Source organism: Lemur catta, chromosome 23 (genome assembly GCF_020740605.2).
Source record: "Lemur catta isolate mLemCat1 chromosome 23, mLemCat1.pri, whole genome shotgun sequence".
Lineage (NCBI taxonomy): Eukaryota > Metazoa > Chordata > Mammalia > Primates > Lemuridae > Lemur > Lemur catta.
This window is the reverse complement of record NC_059150.1, coordinates 7,291,415-7,310,058: the sequence shown is the minus strand read 5'-3', so window position 1 is coordinate 7,310,058 and position 18,644 is coordinate 7,291,415. Positions and strand designations below refer to the sequence as shown.

General features: G+C 42.4%; 1 protein-coding gene across 2 annotated transcripts; it reads right to left on the bottom strand.

Annotated features, from left to right (window-relative positions):
• Positions 1-9,391: 9,391 nt before the first annotated feature.
• IL20 (interleukin 20) lies at positions 9,392-12,313 on the bottom strand. Of its 2 annotated transcripts, XM_045536602.1 has the most exons (5): positions 12,118-12,313; positions 11,772-11,837; positions 11,506-11,658; positions 10,539-10,613; positions 9,392-9,544 (listed from the first exon to the last, which is right to left on the bottom strand). In XM_045536602.1, exons 1-5 carry the CDS (start codon positions 12,274-12,276, stop codon positions 9,467-9,469), a joined length of 531 nt encoding a protein of 176 aa, XP_045392558.1. In that variant the 5' UTR covers positions 12,277-12,313; the 3' UTR covers positions 9,392-9,466. The 2 variants fall into 2 exon arrangements, with proteins under 2 accessions (XP_045392558.1, XP_045392559.1); XM_045536603.1 differs by lacking the exon at positions 10,539-10,613 and having other exon boundaries at positions 9,450-9,544.
• Positions 12,314-18,644: the final 6,331 nt, after the last annotated feature.

The following is an 18,644-nucleotide window of genomic DNA, read 5'->3' as shown; positions in this document are numbered from 1 at the left end:
TGGCCCAAGAGCCATGTCTGTGAGTGTCTGAACCCCAGGTGTAAAGAGTTTCAGCCTTTTCCCCAGAAAGTTCTTCAGCCTCACTGTAATTCAATGGCGGTAAATAAATGCTCGTGTGCAGGGGTGTTGCCTAGCTCTGCTGGCTGAGTTTCTTTGAGGTGGGAGCTGCAGGAGTCTCGGCTCTAGTCCAATAATCCAGCTGTTTGTGTAATGCTTTACAAATTGCTTCTACAATCTGATATTCACAAAGACCCAATGAGATACAGAGAGAACAGATATCATTATTTCTGTTTCATGGATTAATAAACCAAGGCAAAGAGAAATTTAGTGATTTGCGTAAGTTCATGGAGCTAGAAAATGGAACCACCTAGAATTGATCCCAGGTCTCCATCTCCAAGGCTAGGTATCTGGGAGGCAGGAAGGTGCTCTGGAAAACATGCAGTCCATGAAGTCACCCATTGTATTTGGATTCCTGGCTCTGCAACTTACTAGCTGTGTGACTTTGGATAGGTTACTTGAGTCCTCTGTGCTTCAGTTTCTTCATCTGTAGAGTGAGAATAACAACACTACCTACCTCATACGTATTCGTGAGGATTAAATGAGAGAAGACATACAAAGTACATGGAAGAAAGCCTGATACATCAGTAATACTAGAAAGAGTTAGCTATTATGAAAATATTGCTACTGTTATTTTATATATTACCATGCCGCACTCAGTGCCTTTCTCTAACTAAAAGAGCTTGGATCAGAGGGGCTGCATGGCTACAAACAAATATTTACCCTTTAACTATGTGATTTTAAAAGACAAACACCTGATAACATGGTCACACTAGTACCCCAGATAGAAACAATTAGGGAGACTTCAAAGTTGCTTTAAAATGGTAACAGGAGTTTGGTCCTAAAGTAAGTCATATGAGAAGATAGTATGAAAACTTCAAGTCCAGAATTAATTGAGCAAGCTCTTCTTTAATTAACAGTAGTAATGAAAGTAGATGAGAATGGAATGATTTTCTAATAAGTCACATCATTTTGTTCTAAAATCATTATGCATTAAGTAACTATTTCTACTTTCCCCTAATGTTTGATGATCTGAAAATGTGTTTATTTCATCTTCATTTTTAATAATAGTTTTATTGAGCTGTAAATTCACACACCATAAAGTTCACCCTTTGAAAGTACATAATCAGTGGTTTTTAGTATATTCACAGTGTTGCGCAACCAGCACCACTAATTTCAGAACATTTTCATCACCCTGAAAAGAAACTTCATAGCCATTACCAGTCACTCCCCATTTCTCTCTCCTTAGTCCCTGGAAACCACTGGGTTACTTTCTGTCCCTGTAGATTTGCCTATTCTAAATAATATTTGTATAAATGGAATCATACAATATGTAGCTTTTCGTGATTGGCTTCTTTCACTTAATATTTTCAAAGTGCATCCATATTGTAGTATGTATCTGTGCTTCATTTCTATTTAATTGCTGAATAATATTCTATTGTGTGAATATACCACATTTATATGTTCATCAATTAAAGGATATTTGCATTGTTTCCACTTTTTTGGCCATTATGAATGACACTGCTACAAACATTCATGTACGGGTTTTTGTGTGGGCACGTCTTCAATTCTCTTTCAATACCTGGGAGTAGAATTGCTGATTTGTATGGTAACTCTATGTTTAACATTTTGAGGAACTACCAGACTGTTTTCTGAAGTTTCTGCACCATCTTACAATCCCACCAGTAATGTATGAGGGCTACAACTTCTCTATATCCTCATTAACACTTATTATTGTGTATTTTTTCATATTTTAGCAGTGCTAGTGAGTGTATAGTGTTACTGCTTTGTGATTTTGATTTGAATTTCCATAATGACTAATGATATTGTGAATCTTTTTATGTGCTTTTTGGCTGTTCATATACCTTTTTTGATGAAATGTCTATTCAATCTGGGTTGTCTCTTTATCACTGGGTTTTAAGAGTTCTTTACATATTTTGTATACCAAATTAGATCTGATATAATTGCAAATATTTTCTCCCATTCTGTGGGTTGTCTTTTAACTTTCTTGATGGTGTTCTTTGAAGCGCAGCAGTTTTTAATTTTGTTGTCCAATCTATTTTTTTATGGTGCTTATGCTTTTTGTGTTATAACTAAGAAACCCTTGCCTAATGCAAGATCATGAAGATTCACTGTTTTATTCTATAAGTTTTATACTTTTAGCTCTTACATTTAGATCATTGATCCATTTTGAGTTAATTTTTATACGTGATATGAATAGGGGTACAGCTTCATTAATTTGCATATGGATATACAATTGTCCCAACACCATTTGTTGGAAAGAGTACTGTGCCTCCATTAAACTGTGGTATCACCCTTGTTGAAAATCAAATGACCATAAATATAAGGATTTATTTCTGGACTCTCAATAAAATTTCATTGATCTGTATGTCTAGTCTTGTATATCAGTACTGCACTCTCTTAATTGCCGTAGCTTAGGAAACAAAAAGAAGTCGGGAGCCAAATAAGGATTGTAAGGTGGATGCCTAATGATTTCCCACCAAAACTCTCACAAAATTGCCCTTATTTTGTGCAAAGAATGAACAGGAATATTGTCATGGTGAAGGACTCCCTGGTGAAGCTTTCCTTGGCATTTTTTTCTGCTAAAGCTTTGGCTAACTTTTCAAAACACTCTTATAATAAGCAGATGTTATCATTCTTTGGCCCTCCAGAAAGTCAACAAGCCAAATGCCTGGAGCATCCAAAAAAACTGTTGCCATGTACTTTGCTCTTGACTGGTCTGCATTTGCTTTAATTGAACCACTTCCTCCTCTTGGTAGCCATTGCTTTGATTGTACTTTGTCTTCAGGATCATACTGGTAAAGCGACATTTTATCTTTTGTTATGATTCTTCTAAGAAATGTTTCAGGATCTTGATCCCACTTGTTTAAAATTTCCATTAAGAGCTCTGCTCCTTTCTGCAGCTTGATCTGGGTGCAATCGTTTTGGCTTCCATTGAGTGGAAAGTTTGCTCAACTTTAATTTTCTGGTCAGAGTTGCGTAAACTGAATCAATTGGGATGTATACGGGGTTGGCTATTGTTCCTGCTATTATTAATAATTATCAGTCCTCTTCAATTAGAACATAAATAAGATTAATTTTTTCCTCTCAAATTCATGAGGATGGTCTGCTGCTGTGGGTTTTTTCTTCAACATTGTTTTGTCCCTTCTTAAAATGAGTTATCCGTAAACTGCTTATTTCTTTAGGGCATTGTCCCATAAACTTTTGGTAAAGCATCAATGATTTCACCATTTTTCTGTCTAGACTTCACCATAAAATGATGTTTGTTCTTGCCTCAATTATAGAATTTATGTTGTGCTGATAGGGGCTATTTCTTGAAAAGACTATTTTATCTTCACTTTGTATCTTTGTTGAAAATCAATTGTCCATATATGGGGTCTTTTTCTGGACTTTCTGTTCTGTTCCATTGATCTATTTGTCTATCTTTGCATCAATACCACACTGTCTTAATTGCCATTGCTTATTATAAATTTGAAATCAGATAGTATTAATCCTCCAACTTTGTCCTTCTTTTCAATGTTATTTCAGCAATTTTATTTCATCTGTTTTATTTTCATATGAATTTTAAAATTAGTTTGTAAATTTCTACCTAAAACAAGGCTGCTGGAATTTTGATTGTTATTGCTTTGAATTTATAGATTAATTTGGGGATAATTGATATTAATTTGGGAAGAATTATATTGCATCTCTTAACTTATGAATATGACTCATAACTCCATTTAGATCATCTTTAATTTCTTCCAGCAATTGTTTGCAGTTTTCAGCGTACAGATCTTTTTAATCTTTTGTTCTTAATTTATCCCGAAGTATTTCAACTTTCTTGATACTATTGTGATTAGCAATTTTTTTTAATTTCAGGTTCCAATAGTGTATTGCTGGTGTATGAAAATACAATTGATTTTTGCATATTGATCTTGTATTCTGCAACCTCACCAACCCTTGTAGTTTTTTGCAGATTCCCTCAGCTATGAATAAAGATATTTTTCTTTTCTAATCTGGGAAAGTTTTACTTTTTCTTAAATGGAATTGAGGCTTAGTGGTCCTGGAAGTACAGGGACCTGAGTTTTAATGCCAACCCTGCCATAGCTCACTGGGTAATCTTTGGCCAGTCACTTTCCCTCTCTGAACCACAGTTACCCTCTGAAATGATCTGCATGTTCTCTGTGATCAGTATGTTCCCTCCCACTTGTAACATTCAGTAAGACTAAGAATGCACTCAGAAAGGTATTAGCTCTTTATAATTCATAGCTTCCTGCCTCCAGGCCTCTGAGTCCTACCTTCTTCCCGTTAAGTGAATGACTCATTGTGCTCATGACAGTGGAGTTCAACTGGTGAGTGTGGCCTTTCCTCTTCCCAACCTTCCAGTGAAATAGGGGAGCAGCTATATTCAGTCATTCACTCATCATTTATTGTACTGCCTCCTTTGAGCAAGGCCCAGGCTCCAGAGCAGGGTGGATTTTCCATTTTCCAGCAAATGTCAAAAGTCTTTGACTCACAAAAAAATTAGCAAAGGGCCACTTACAAATAAAAAGCAATTTAATTTGTTTTTTTTAAAATTTCTTTTTCTTTCCATCCTCTTGCTTTGGAATTCAGTCTTTATCAGTAATGTAGTGTTATACTATGCTGAGATGAGGTAGGATGGGACAGGCTAAAAAAGCTAAAAAAAAAAAAACAAAACAAAAAACCAACAAAAAACCCAGCACTGTCCCCCAGAAACTTAAGAGTCCAGTGGGCAAATGATCCATTTGCTCTCCATCTGTATGGAAAGGGACAGACAGACAAAGTTACAGTGGACTATATCAGAAAAGGCCCCAGTCCTTAAAAATGGGGAATTTGGACAACTCCAAGGCATGGTGGAAATAAGGGATAGAAAATACTATTTTTAGGCCGGGCGCAGTGGCTCACGCCTGTAATCCTAGCACTCTGGGAGGCCGAGGCGGGTGGATCGCTCAAGGTCAGGAGTTCGAGACCAGCCTGAGCAAGAGCAAGACCCCGTCTCTACTAAAAACAGAAAGAAATTATCTGGCCAACTAAAAATATATATAGAAAAAATTAGCCAGGCATGGTGGCGCATGCCTGTAGTCCCAGCTACTCGGGAGGCTGAGGCAGGAGGATCGCTTAAGCCCAGGAGTTTGAGGTTGCTGTGAGCTAGGCTGACGCCACGGCACTCACTCTAGCCTGGGCAATAGAGCAAGACCCTGTCTCAAAAAAAAAAAAAAAATACTATTTTTATTCTTTTGAGTCACCAGTACCTGGACCTCACTCCTAGCTTTAAGATGTCTCTCCTTCTGAGAAAGAGCCCATTTGGGGCCAATTGTTACAGGGGTTATTGCTTTCTGGGCTCAATGCTAAAGACAGTGATCTGACTTTCTACAAGTCTGACTCAATGACAGTAGGCTGGTTACTGTAGATAATGGGTTGGTTTCCTGGGCAGGTTGCTGCAGTTTGTGGGTCAGAGTTCTATTTTTATATGTGGTCTGACCATTGTCTGTATATTCAGTCTCAGCAGAAACTGAGGTCCAGGGAGGAGAAGTGACTTATCTAAGTTCTAAGAACTAATAATTACTAGAGTTTTCAGATCGACCTGAGGTTTAGCATACATCTCTAAAGGAACTTACATTTTGCTTGTTGAGGAAACAAGGTTTAGACCCACGGAAAAACAATTCAATACAGATGTTATAGAGATAAGTTGCACAAGGAAGTTAATGGTTAGTGCTACAGCTTGGCAGGAAGGCTCATAAATTTCCTCTGATACAGCCAGAGATGCTATCGGTCAAGTGCTTTCTATGTACTGAGCATTCCACCAATCCAGCAAAGTAAACTAGCTAAAAGCATGGTTCTCCAGTCTGTCTACTTGCATTCATATTTTACCTCCATCATTGGTAGCTGCGTGAACTTGAACAAGACACTTTACCTCTCTGCTCTTCAGTTTCCTCATCTGTAAAGTGAGAATAATAATGGCACTGTATCATCACGATATTTTGCAAATTAAATGAGCAGTTACTTGCAACATATTTAGAACACTTGCATAATAAGTGCTGGAACAAATTAGTTATTACAGTGTCATTTAGTCCTCACACCAATCCAGTGTTGTAAGTAATATAATCCCCACTCTGCAGATGAAGAAACTGAGAATAATGATGTCACTTGTCCAAGGCAGTGAGGGTCAGAGGCAGGATTTTCACTCATATCTCTAGGAAGTCAGATCTCATTGTTCCTTTCCACTAAGCTTCCAAGTACAAGATGCCATTGTTAGGAAAGTGGGCGGGAGAGTGGAAAAGTATGTAGGTCTGTGAGATCAGGCTACCACATTCAAATCTTGGTTCTGCTATCCGTTAGTTATAAAACCTTGCACAAATTATTTATCATCTCTGAACACATTGTCACTTGCAAACTGGCAATAATACTACCTACCTCACAGGGTTGTTTTAAGGCTTGAATAATGTAATGTATTTGAAGGTCCCAATACAGAATCTGGCACACACTTAATAAATGACAAAATCATTTTAATCATATTGGAAGTGACTATCATAAACCATTCTTGAGTGTCTGTCCTCAATGGCCCCACCTTCATGAAGTTTTCCCTTAACCTCCAATCTGCTTTGACCTCTCCATTGTTGAATTCCCTATTGCTAGTACTATGGTAAGTCAAACAGAGAAGAGACAAATGACTTAGAGGAGGAGACAGGTTTTGTAGGGAAGTAGAATACACAGGCAAAGAGGTGACAAGTCGATGGCAACATGGTAACATGGAGTCCCAAAAGACCAAGGCTTCTCGTGGTCCAGACTTTCAGAAGGGTCAAAAATACTTCCTAGGAAACAAATGGAAGAGCTTTGTCCTCAGTTTTGTGGGTCAACCTCAGACATGACCATCTGGGAGACTCGTATCCTTGGCAGGTAAAACCCGTCTCCTCCTTGCCATCTAACACCACTTGATGGTTCTAATTTTAACACTGAGTTCAGTGCAGTTGGCTTCTCAACTCTATTCCTTGAGAGTTGAAGCCAAGTTGTTTATCAGACTGCTCAGAAAGAACTAGGAAACATGTAAGTGGAAAATCTGATAGAAGAGGGGTGATATGGGGTAAAAATCTCATAGAAAATGGGTAATAATAATGGGAGGTAAGAAAGCAAGGGAAAAATCAGAAGAACAACAAATGACCATCTCTTCCATCACCTGGGAAAGTAGATATTATCATTCTGTTTTCCAGAGAAAGAAATGAAATTCCAATAAGGTTAAGATTTTTGCATCCCAAACCACTCAGGTAACGAGGGTTGAATCATAATTTGAAATCAACAAAAAAGATCCGGAAAAAGTACACAAAAAATGTTTAAAAAGTGGTTGTCTGTGGGTGGTGAGATGGTGGGTGATTTTAGTTTTCTTCTTGATGTTCCTCTGAATTTTCCCTATTGGGCAATTGTCACTTATATAATAAGACTTATTAAAAGTTACAGTTATTAAAACTGTATCAGGGCCCAGGCTAAGGACAGGGAGCAGAAATTAAAGGCAGTAAGGAGAGCTCCTGTAGGAGCCAGGAATCAGTCCAAGTCTGTGGTTCTGAGACTGGGGAATCTAAGCTATGACGCTGGGGGTGCAGCTCAGAGTGAGGTGGGGGAGGCAGGAGGGACCCAGGCTAGGCCAGGCCACAACTCTTGCTCCTCAGAGTCCAGGGATGCTCAGCCTGAAGGGGGCCTGGAAAGAAAACTCTGACTTAATAGTTGGACGCAAAGACAAAGACTTGATCCAGCAGCAATCTAAACTCTGAGGCTAGACAGAATCCAAAATGGGAGGCCTCAAGCGAGGGCAACTATGACGTCTGTCCAGAAAGTACCCAGCCATGTAATACGAGAAACAGAGGCATTTATTGAGGAAGAGACAAGAAACATTGTACACAGGACAATGACGCCTCAGTCCCTTCAAAGTAGGCACTTTGGAACCTCTGCAGCCTGTGCAAGTACAGCATCCTCAGGTGTTCTGCTTGTCATAGGCCTTTGAGAACATGGATCACTTTCAAGATTCTCGACCATGTTTGAAGCATTTGTGCCACACTATTATTTGCCCTGCACTCATTGCGTGGTCCCAGACAGCCTTCTGAATCATCCAAACAGTTTCTGCAGAGGAATGTTCAAGCTTAATGCAAAATCTGATGCTCTACTCGCTCAGTTATTTTGAATGCAAGGGCCACACAGTACACGTGCTCACTCAGTGGGGTCTAGCGCTCCACTGACTAGTATGGTGAAGTCATTGTTCATGCATGCGCATTCCAGTCCACTCTCCTTGGCTGCCACGTTATGTGGATGTCGTGCAAACCATTCTCACTATATTAACAGTGGCTGGATACTTTCTGGACGGACCTCCCTGGGCAAGGCTGTAGAACTACACTTATCACCTGTGTGTTCTTAACCCTTATAATAGCACCTTGTGCCCATTGTAATTTGTGTTGCAAGAGTATGGAAACCTGGGGTGAGGAAGAATGCAGGGGTATGGAGAAGACGGTGCAGGGAAAGAAAGAATGGCTAAAGCCCCTCCCTCTGTCACAGTCCCTTTAGGTGGAGGGCAGTTGTGGGATCAGAGCTGTGAAGGAATAACAAGACAGGACTAGGGACTAATTCTGCAGGAGAGAGAAGGCCCAGGTTCTCACTTGCATCTTCCTCCCCGGAGGAGCAAGCAGATCCTATGTGAACTGAGATTCAAGCTCATCCTCGTTATTGTGTCTGCTCATGAAGCATTTTCAAACTCCAAAGAGATATTTTGCAAAGAAAATTTTATTCATAGAAATACATACCAGCCATGCAGGATTCCATAGCTGGAAGATACACAAGTCTGGACTTGGGGAGTCGAGTAGGGGTGGTCAGTAATTGCAAGACAGACCCACAATTTCACATCAGAACTTCTTCCGTGACTCAAGCCAGGCAGCCATTGGTTCAACTTTAAATATCTCACAGAGCATTGGTGGTGAGTAAATATATCCTTAATTTAATAAAAATGAATACTCTCCCTAGCTACTCTTCTAGAAGGTAGAGGGTTTGTTGACTGCAGAAAAATACATCACCTGCTCTAGTCTGGTTATAAATATAATCTGTGAATTTTTTTTAAAGTCTCATGTTCAAGTACAAAAATAAATAAGTTAAATAGGAAAAATAAATAATTAACTAATAATACATCCAACAGTAGAAAAGATGTTACAAAAATCTTATAAAAGTGTGGTCTAAATTAAGATTGGAGACACATAAAGATGACCACATATGGAAATAAATAATAAATAAGACACACTGTGACCAGCACTAAATTGCTATGGCAATGAGATGGCGACGTGGGCCATGCTTGCCCGGGTACCGAGGATGGGGACTCTTGGCCTGCAGTGTTCTCAGCAGCAGCATCACTTCCGTACTATTCTGTCTCCTCCATCCATCGCAGAAGAATGTCTAGTTCCCCCAACGCCTTCACCACTGCTGCCTGAGGCTCGAGCTAAAAGAGACACACACTCTTGCGGTTAGAACTCTTGAAGACACACACCTGCTCCAGGGTTAATCCTCTCTCTTATTGCAGGTCTACTGGGGATTGTGAGCGGAGCATTCTTTTCCATATCAAGAGCTTGAAAGAAGTTATAGAACATCAAGGCCTCACATGAGGAAGGGAAGTCATTGAGTCCATCACCCTGGTCTAATATGTGAAAACTGAGGCCCAGGAGGGTAGCAGAATCCGGACTACAACCTAAGCCTCTTGAATCACAGTAGCTAGGCTGTTTTCTTTAGGAAAGGGATGTGTGTGTGCATGTGTGTGTAGGGGTTGCCTACTCTGTGTACTTCAACTGGACAGATGTTGATTGTACCAGGCATTGGACTGGTGGCTGGGGATTCAGAGGTGAATGGCACAACCCCCATGCACAGGGAATTCACAGTTGAATGAGGGAGACGGGCAGAAATAGGCAGCTAAAATGTAGCGTAGTGAATAAAACGTAGAGCTCCACAGCACCACAGGGGAGGCACCTAACTCCTAGAGAAGCAGCCAACACCTTCCTGGAGGTGCCGCCTCGGCTGTCTGAAAGGTTGAGTAGGAGTCAGTCAGTGAGGGGTAAATCTCAGGCCTTCCTGGCAGATGGCAGAGGTGTCAAGGTGAGCAACAGCATGACATGGGCGTGTGTGAAGCTGTGAGTGTTTTTGAGGGTATGTATAAATGTGTGAATGCTGGAACGCTATTGCCCCTCATTTGTGCAGCCGGAAGATCGCACTGTCTCTGGAGTGACTTTTCTGTCCATTTCCAGAGCATCATCCGGAGAGGGAACTCTTCTAGAGCCCAGATGAGAGTCCCCTGGGTTAAAGCAAGGGATGGTCCCGTGACCTCAGAGGGCTATCAACCTGAGGGCTACAGGATTTCTACCAGCATGAATATCCACCCCACTCATCAATGATCTCAGTTCTAAAAACACTCCCATCCCAATCAATGCCAACATTGCATCTACCTCTTCGAAGTGACTCAGAATGTGGCTGTACTTTTTCGTTGCTTCCTCCCCACAATGGCAGGTCACGTGGGCATGCTGAAAAGAACCCAAAGAAGGATAGATTATATTAAAGATTCTGATTTTCTGCCCTTGCCATTGACATGCAGCAGGTGGGAATTCTACTCTTTTAGCCACAACCCTGTAGATACCTGTTCCTATAGAAAAGTCCTTTCGGGTCTCATCACTTGGGATCGTTAAACTAATGATCAGCTGGAAGAGGAAGCCAGTTTTGGGGGGTTTTTTAAAATTTTTTTTTAGTAGAGACGGGGTCTCACTCTTGCTCAGGCTGGTCTCGAACTTCTGAGCTCAAGTGATCCTCCCATCTCGGCCTCCCAGAGTGCTAGGATTAGAGGCGTGAGCCACCGCACCTAGCCTGGAAGCCACCTTTTTAAGCTCAAATATGGAACTCACTGTTTCTTTTTAGAAATAGGCAGGCAGTGCTGAAGGAGTCTGCGATCACAGTACCCCATCTGGCCACCCATGCCCCCAGCTCTAGTCTAGGAGCTCCATCCCAGAGCTCCTCTGAGCCCCCATGGGAACAGAAAATTGAATCCCTAGGTTCTATTCAGATCATATTCTGAGAGCAAACCCAATGGCCTGTTGATTGGCTGCCTAGACACAGGATGCATTGGTACCTGTAAGATACCTCATCTACAGAAAAAGTGTAATTTCAAAGATAATAGAGAACTGTCATTATATCAAATAGCTATCATTTTGTAGTTCTTTAGATTTCACAAAGCACTTTTTTCATAGAGCATATACTCAAAAGTCAATAAAACTGAGTTCTTATTACCTAGCGACACAGATTATTAGAGCTTTTGGACTCAGTTTCTCCAGCCATTAAACGGAGGTAGGAAAGAGAGCTTGGCTGCTAAATCATTGAAGCTATGGACTAAGATGGACCCTGTTACCCAAGACCCTCACTCACACAGAGACGGAGGTCCTTCTTGATAGCAAGAAAGGAATTGGCTAGACTGCTGATCTTCCGGAGGGTATGATGGTCAGAGGTCTGGTAGTTTTTAAATACCCTGTCCAGATAGAGCCTCAGCAAGTGACGGAGGAGGCAGCACTGATCCGCAGGCTGCAAAGGAGACAAGTGTGTTGGTGAGGGGCGGGGGAGGACAGAGACGAGACCAGGGCAGTGGAGGAGCTCCCATGCCCCACTTCCTCCCGTCGCCTGAGCCAAGCACATACCTTTGTGTCTTGCAGAGACCCCATCCTCCTTAAAATCCTGATGTCAATGTTTCCGTCTCTGGCTTGCTAAACAGAAGCAGACAAAGCGAGGAAGGATGGGTCAGTGACTGCTGCCAGGGTCTTAGGTATCAAGATCTCGTGTCCCCTCCCTGCCACGGCCCAGTGGGAGGCAATCCTTCCCAAGACATTTTTATATTACAAACTACGGATATTTCCTGGAAATGCATCCTCCTGGTAAGGAGTCCTCCAGCTGCCTTTTTTCATGATCACGCTCCCAGGGAAGAGAGAGCCAGACAAGGAGAGAAGAGGAAAGGCACCCGGGAGAGGTGAATGTCCTGGTACATACCACTCTGTCCCGTATCTCAGAAAATCCACTTTGTATTTCCTGAAGGTTTGTGGTGATCACACAGCTTCCCAAATGAAGAGTCTTCAGCCCAGTAGAAGGAGTCCAGAGGAGGTAAAACATAGCAGAGAGAAGGCTGAATGCAAGACCCGAGGCTTTCATCTTATGCCTGGAATCTGGAGACGGTGAGAGCTGGAAATTCAAAGGAAAGAGCGTGACTTACTGATGTCTCCATCTGATGCATAAGAAGCCAATCCAGCCGCCAGGGATGTGCCTCCCCCAGGTGTCCACAGACGGAAAACTGAACAGCCTTATCTGCCTCCAAACAGTGTGGCGCATTCGTACAACTCACTAAGAAAAACTGCCGAGCCTCCCGTGAAGAGAAAGAAGCCTTCAGGTGCCGTTTGGGCTCTGAGTGTGAGTTGGTGCCACCAGTCGTGGTTCTTTTATTCTGTCCCCAGCCCAGCTCCACCATCACTACCCAGCAGATAAGGCCCAGAACAGCAGGAACTTGCAGTGAGTAGAGGATGCATTTCGGGGAAAATGTTAATACTTGTTTTGGGGAACTGACGCACATGGCCTTCCCTTCCAGAATGCTCATGCAGCTCACCCTTCTGGTTCCACTAGACCTGTGGGGGAACTGGGGAGAACAGAATCGCACAAAAGTTGTGGCCGTGCCATCAAAAACACCTGGGGAAAATTGTCTGGGTTTTTACGGCCACCTACAGAGCCGAGGAGCTGAGCTCTGTTTGGCATTTGTCTGAGATCAGATAGATTATTTGAGGATAATATTAATAGACTCATTTCAGCCCTGAAGGCAAAGAAAAAGTCAATGATTTCATCACAACCCTACTGCCAGGGATAGGCAAAACCTGATGGGCAATCAGCTGGATTCTACCTAACAAGCTCCCTCCTGAGGCATCTGGGACTGACAGCGCCCTCTGCAGGAAGACTGGAGTCAGGCACTCCTGGGGTGAATTCAAGAGTACACACTTCCCTGCTCTGCAACTCGAAAGATGGAGCGATCCCAAAAGACAGAGAAGAAAGTCAGTGAAGGAATTCATTTCTTCTTGGGCAAGGCTGCTCAGTAAGCGAGCAGTTTATGGTGTCTGCTTAGTTTTAAAATAAAATGGCAATGGGCTGAGGTTAGGGTAAGATATATTAAGGCACTCATGTTGGGCACAAAATTTAAGGGGGGGCACCAAAATGCTCAATCATCAAGATAAAGACTATTTTAATGCAAGATCAAAATGAATGAAAAAAATCACAGTGAGCAAAATATCGAAATTTGAAATATAGACAGAATTTGAGAGTGCCATGCTGAACCACATAGGAGTGAAAGGAAAAATATGTTGCCGCTATGCATATATTTTCACGTATTTTTAATGGTTAACTTTTTTCTCAAAAACATATGGCGAAAATATTACTGATGAGTTTTCTTTTCTTAAAGCCAAGAAAATGAAAGTATTATAAATTTTGTTTGGGGGCATAACTAAAATATTTAAACTTAATGTGAGTTATAATAAACCTACTATGTAACTTTTTCAATTTTGTTCAACTACTTTAATATCTTGGGAAAAGATGACACACATAAAATGCATAAAGATATATGTGTGTGTGTGTGTATATATATATGGATGTACATCTTGGCTCCATGGCTTGGCACAGCACTGATAATCATTATCACTTACTGAATTTTTCCTATGTGCCAGGCAATATGATAGACATTTTTCACATTCCTGGCCACTGCAGATACTGCCAAATGTAGGAGAAGGGAATGAGCATAACAAACACAAAAGTATCAGACAGAACTCTGGGTTTAGAGAAGAGAACTGGGTCCAGATAAATCCAGTTCCCAGCTATGTAGGTGGTTCCAGTTTGCCCAGGAATGAGGGGGGTTCCTGAGATACCAGGAATTTCAGTTTTAAAACTGCAAAAGTCATGGGTAAACAGGAATGAGTTGGTCACCCCACATCTGTGTGACTTTGGACAAGTCAACTCACCTCTCTGAGCTTCATTTTCTTAGCCCCCAAAATGGTAATAATTAAACTTACCTCAGAAGCTTGTTTTGACATTTAAATAAAATAATGTATAATTTATACAGCTAGCACACAGTGTCTGATCGGTTCATTTTAAGTAGTAGTTGATGTTAGCTGCCTTGAACTTAGTGAGTATGTAGTAAATCTACCTGAAGTTCAGCGATTCGATCAGCATCTATTGAGCTGCACTGTCCTGAATGTCGTGCTGGTACCAAAGCACAAAGATAAACATGACAAGTCCTTGTCCTCGTGGAAAAGGCTCCTTTAGACATGGGCCTGGACACACCTGGGTAAATGACTGGGAGGGCAGGGCTGATCCCCAGAGCAATGTGAGCAGTGTCAGTAGAGGGGAGGGTCTCTTACCTGTGCTCAGAAGGGCTGCGGCTTCTGGTCTCCTAGGAGTCTGTCTTAAGCTGAAAGGCTTCCAGTTATTTATATACACACATGTGTAAGTCACAGGAAGGAAGTGAGCTTGGGCAGGTGAGGGCTGGAACTCCCTTGGAATTTCTCTCTCGGCATGGCACTTCCTCAAGTCCTAAAGCAGCCCAATTGCAGCCTGGATTATCCCAACACCTTCCTCCTCCAAGAAGCACTGCCCAAGGGGATTACTTATTGTAACTGTGGATTAAGGCTGTGCCTCCTTCTGGCTCCACCTTCCTGCTTGGTAAAATGACAGGACAGAGAAGATCTGAATTACAGGGCTGGAAGAGAATTCCAGGGGGTGCTTTCCCTTCTCCTCTAAATCCAGCTCTCCCTAACCCAGTTTCTCCCCAACTCCAGATACTATGGGTTCATTCCTGCTGTCTCCCCTTTGCTTTTTCTGTCCCCACCATTGCTCCCCAACTTGGCCAGATCCCTCCATTCATCATCAGAGAGGAGACCCAAAGCTTTTATTCCTGAACAACTTTGTGTGACGTCAGCCCCTTCCTTCTCTGGCTTCCAATAGCCGATTTTTCTTTGGCAAGTGAGAGCATCTGATGTTACTGTCTGTTTCATGGACCTTAGCCTTTTGTCCCTAATGACACTGGAAGATTCTCTTAGGCAGGGACTAGTCTGTCACGTAGGACCACACTCCCTGACAAGATTAAATTCAAAGAGCCTGAGATGCATTACAGACAATGCTTCAAAAACTGTCAAGATGGCAGAGACTATAACATGTTCCTTTTCAGCTTTTTTCGTACTCAATATCTAAAACTCTGAAGTCTTATATTTGAATCCAAAGATTCCACAGTTTGCAGGATGACTCTGGCATATAATTTCATCTTTCTGGATCCCAGTTTATGAATACATAAAATGAGAGAAACAGAGTAGATCACACATAAAGTCCTTTCCAGTTCCGACATTCAATAGTTCTTTGACGCTCTTCTTCTATCTTTTGGATCAGAATGCTCTTTTCAATGTTTTCCCAGAGCTTTCTGAAAACAAAGACCATGACTTTTCATTGTAATGCTTTATAAATGTCAAAAACAGGTGCAAATATCTAATCTCTCTTAAACTATTTAAGCTCAATCTGTTTTGCCCATCACTGGTGCTGAGTAACCCATTTCTTGTGATCATTTATAAGTGTGATTAAAGTAAAATTGGAAACGTGATCTGACAAGAATACTTGAAGTCAAGATTTTCAGTAAATCTAGGCTTGTATAGGCTATATAGCCATGCTAGTCAATTCTTTCCCGTTAACCAAGAAGAACCCAATTGCTTTGTTGTAAGCTACCTGTAATGATTAACTAAGCTTAGTTATTCACACACACTCCCAATTTTGCTTTCAATAATCATCTCCCCTTTTCCTGTATCAAAATACTTTGTTCTTTTAAAATCCACTGACCAGATCCCATATCATGCTCTGTGTAGATACCAAGTCAACTGGTCTCCTCTACGAAACCGTCGCTGCCTCACCCTAACCTCTCTCCACCCCCATTTCCCAAGGCAAAACTGATCCCTCCCACCTTTTCACCTCAACTGGACCTTGTAGATCCCTCTTTTGTACATGTCACAGCCAATTGTACATTTTTGGTTACATATTTGTATCTCTCACTAGCCTGAGAGCTACTTGTTCATCTCCCTGGTTGCAGCACCTGATGGTTCTTGCTAGGTACCCAGTTAATACCTGATGACTATTGAATGAACATGTTGATTCATTATTGTTTCCTCGTTATGCTGTGTCTTAAAGCGTAAGCTCCATGATTTCACTTATGGGGGGACTCAGGGGCTCCCCTCCCACGTATCTTCTCTAGTAGGACCTGGAGGGTCCACAGATCTTCTAGGTGGAAGAATTACATCCCAATGGCAAGAATCTCCTTATCTAGTGATAGACTATTCCTCCGGGGCTGTTAGAGCTGGAAGTGACTTTAAGTACATTTAGTCCAATTCCTTCATTTTATAAATGGGGAAACTTAGCCAGAGAGGCTAAGTAACTTGCCCAAGGTCACTCAGCTGGTAAAAGGCAGATCTGGAAGTTGAATTCAGTGCTCATGCCACTACATGGTACTTTTAACCCATTATAAACTCCTCTTCTATAGTAAATGCTTACCTTAGAAATTAGACTGAGCGAGAATCTTTTCCTTCCTTGCAATTCTGGCAGAAGAAACTGGTCTTTGATGGAAAGAAGGTAGAGGATGTTAGCACAGCAGATCACATGGGACTGACAGCCAGGAGACCCAGTTCTAATACTCATTTTTTCGCCAGCTTTCAGGGAGACCTTTGGTGACCCAAGACTAGTTCCTATACCTTTCATGTGTTCAATGTTTCATCCATAAAATAAAGATAACACCTACCTTGCCTGTATAGCTCACTGAGTTGGCAGGAGGAATATATATATATATATGCATATTTATATAAACATGTAAATACATAAAGTCATTTTAATAATTCCTTATAGCTGATAGAAACTGTTTTAAAAGCTATTCTTTCAATAAACATTGATTAAATGTCTACTGTGCACAAGACAGTGTGCTGATGCTGTGAGGATTACAGAGATGCCCCGGTCAGATCTCTGGTCCCTAGTTGCTGACAGCTTTGTCGGGGGGATGAGGGGTGTGCTTGCAGGAGCACCAAGAATGCCAGCGCTACTGAGTGGGCACAAAGTAAGTGTGGAGGGGAACAGGAGAGGGAGTTATGATGTAGAGGGAAGTTTGAGCTGAGCCCTGAGGGGAGGGCAAAATGTAAATGGGCAGAGATGCTAGGGAGGGGTAGGGAGGAGGGTGAGGTCAGACAAAGGGCACTCAGGATAGAGATGAGCTAGGGCAGCAAAGCCCACGGTGTACGTGAGGACTGGCAATGGATTCGCTTGGCTGGAGCTGGGTTTCGTGTAGAGGAGCAGTGTGGGAATCGAGTTGGAAATACGGCTATAACATCAAAGACCAAGAACATCATGCCAAGGAATGTGCATTTGGACGGAAGCCTAGAAACCTGAGTTCTAGCTCTAGCCTCACCTTCACCCACTGTGTGGTCTTGGGAATAGCACTTCCCCTCCTCATCAGTGAATCAATGGTGGGGAAATAAATTGGATGATTTCTTAAGTTCCTTGCGACTTGGCTTTCTTGATTCTTTGTTTTCCCCCTTGAGGGGACCGGGCAGCCGTTCACTGAAGCATCTCAGTGGAGTAGAGATGGGGAATAGCCGTGCAGTAGCCATGGGACGCTCAAGGTCAGCAAGTGGTTGGCACATTGTTAAAGCCCAAATGGAACCACTGGGGGAGGCAGCTGTGGTGGAGCCAGGGGGGTGCAATTCATGAGCACATCACGCCAACTTGAGAAAGTGGGGTTCCAACACTGGGGGTCAGCATCTAATCGGTGCCAGTGTAACTCTACAGATAAGCTGGGCAGAGGGAAGAGCAGGAGAATCCTTTCTTATGAAACAAACTCAGCTTCCTAACCAAGCCATTTTTGGGCAGGAAACAATTTTCTAGACACCCAGCTGCTCCTTTTTCCCATGGCAAGTCCTGACTTTGCAGCTCAGGGTTTTCCCTGTCTACGACGTCATAGCTGCTGACATCTGAGCTTCCTGCCCAGTTGCATCACTTTGCAGAGAAACCCACGGGCCTCGGGTCCTGCTGGAGGAAGAACCTCAGCTCACCATGTGGGCAGGTAGAGGACTTTGCCACTCCCAGCCAGCAATGCTGGGAGCTTTGCCCCGCCAGCAGCCCCTGCTGCCTTCCCGGGAGACAGGCAGGGATGGGCAGAGCAGCTGACTGCCAGAAGCATACATTTTCAGTTCCCTGTCCTCAAAGCTGCCAGCATGAACGACGTCATTTCCCTTTCCTGCGTTTTTCCATCACGCTCTGTTTAACCAGCTCAACTTGTTTCCCTCCTTTCTGCTGAGACTTCCTCTGACATACCTGGGTCCCCAACGTTGGCTAACTCCTCCTGCTCCCTGCCTGCAGTGTGGGAGGCACTGGGAAGATCCTTCCCTGGAATTGGAGTCGGGAACAGAACTCTGGACACCGGCCTTGGATTAACACACTTCTCTAGTGTGGCAGTCAATGTGTTAAAA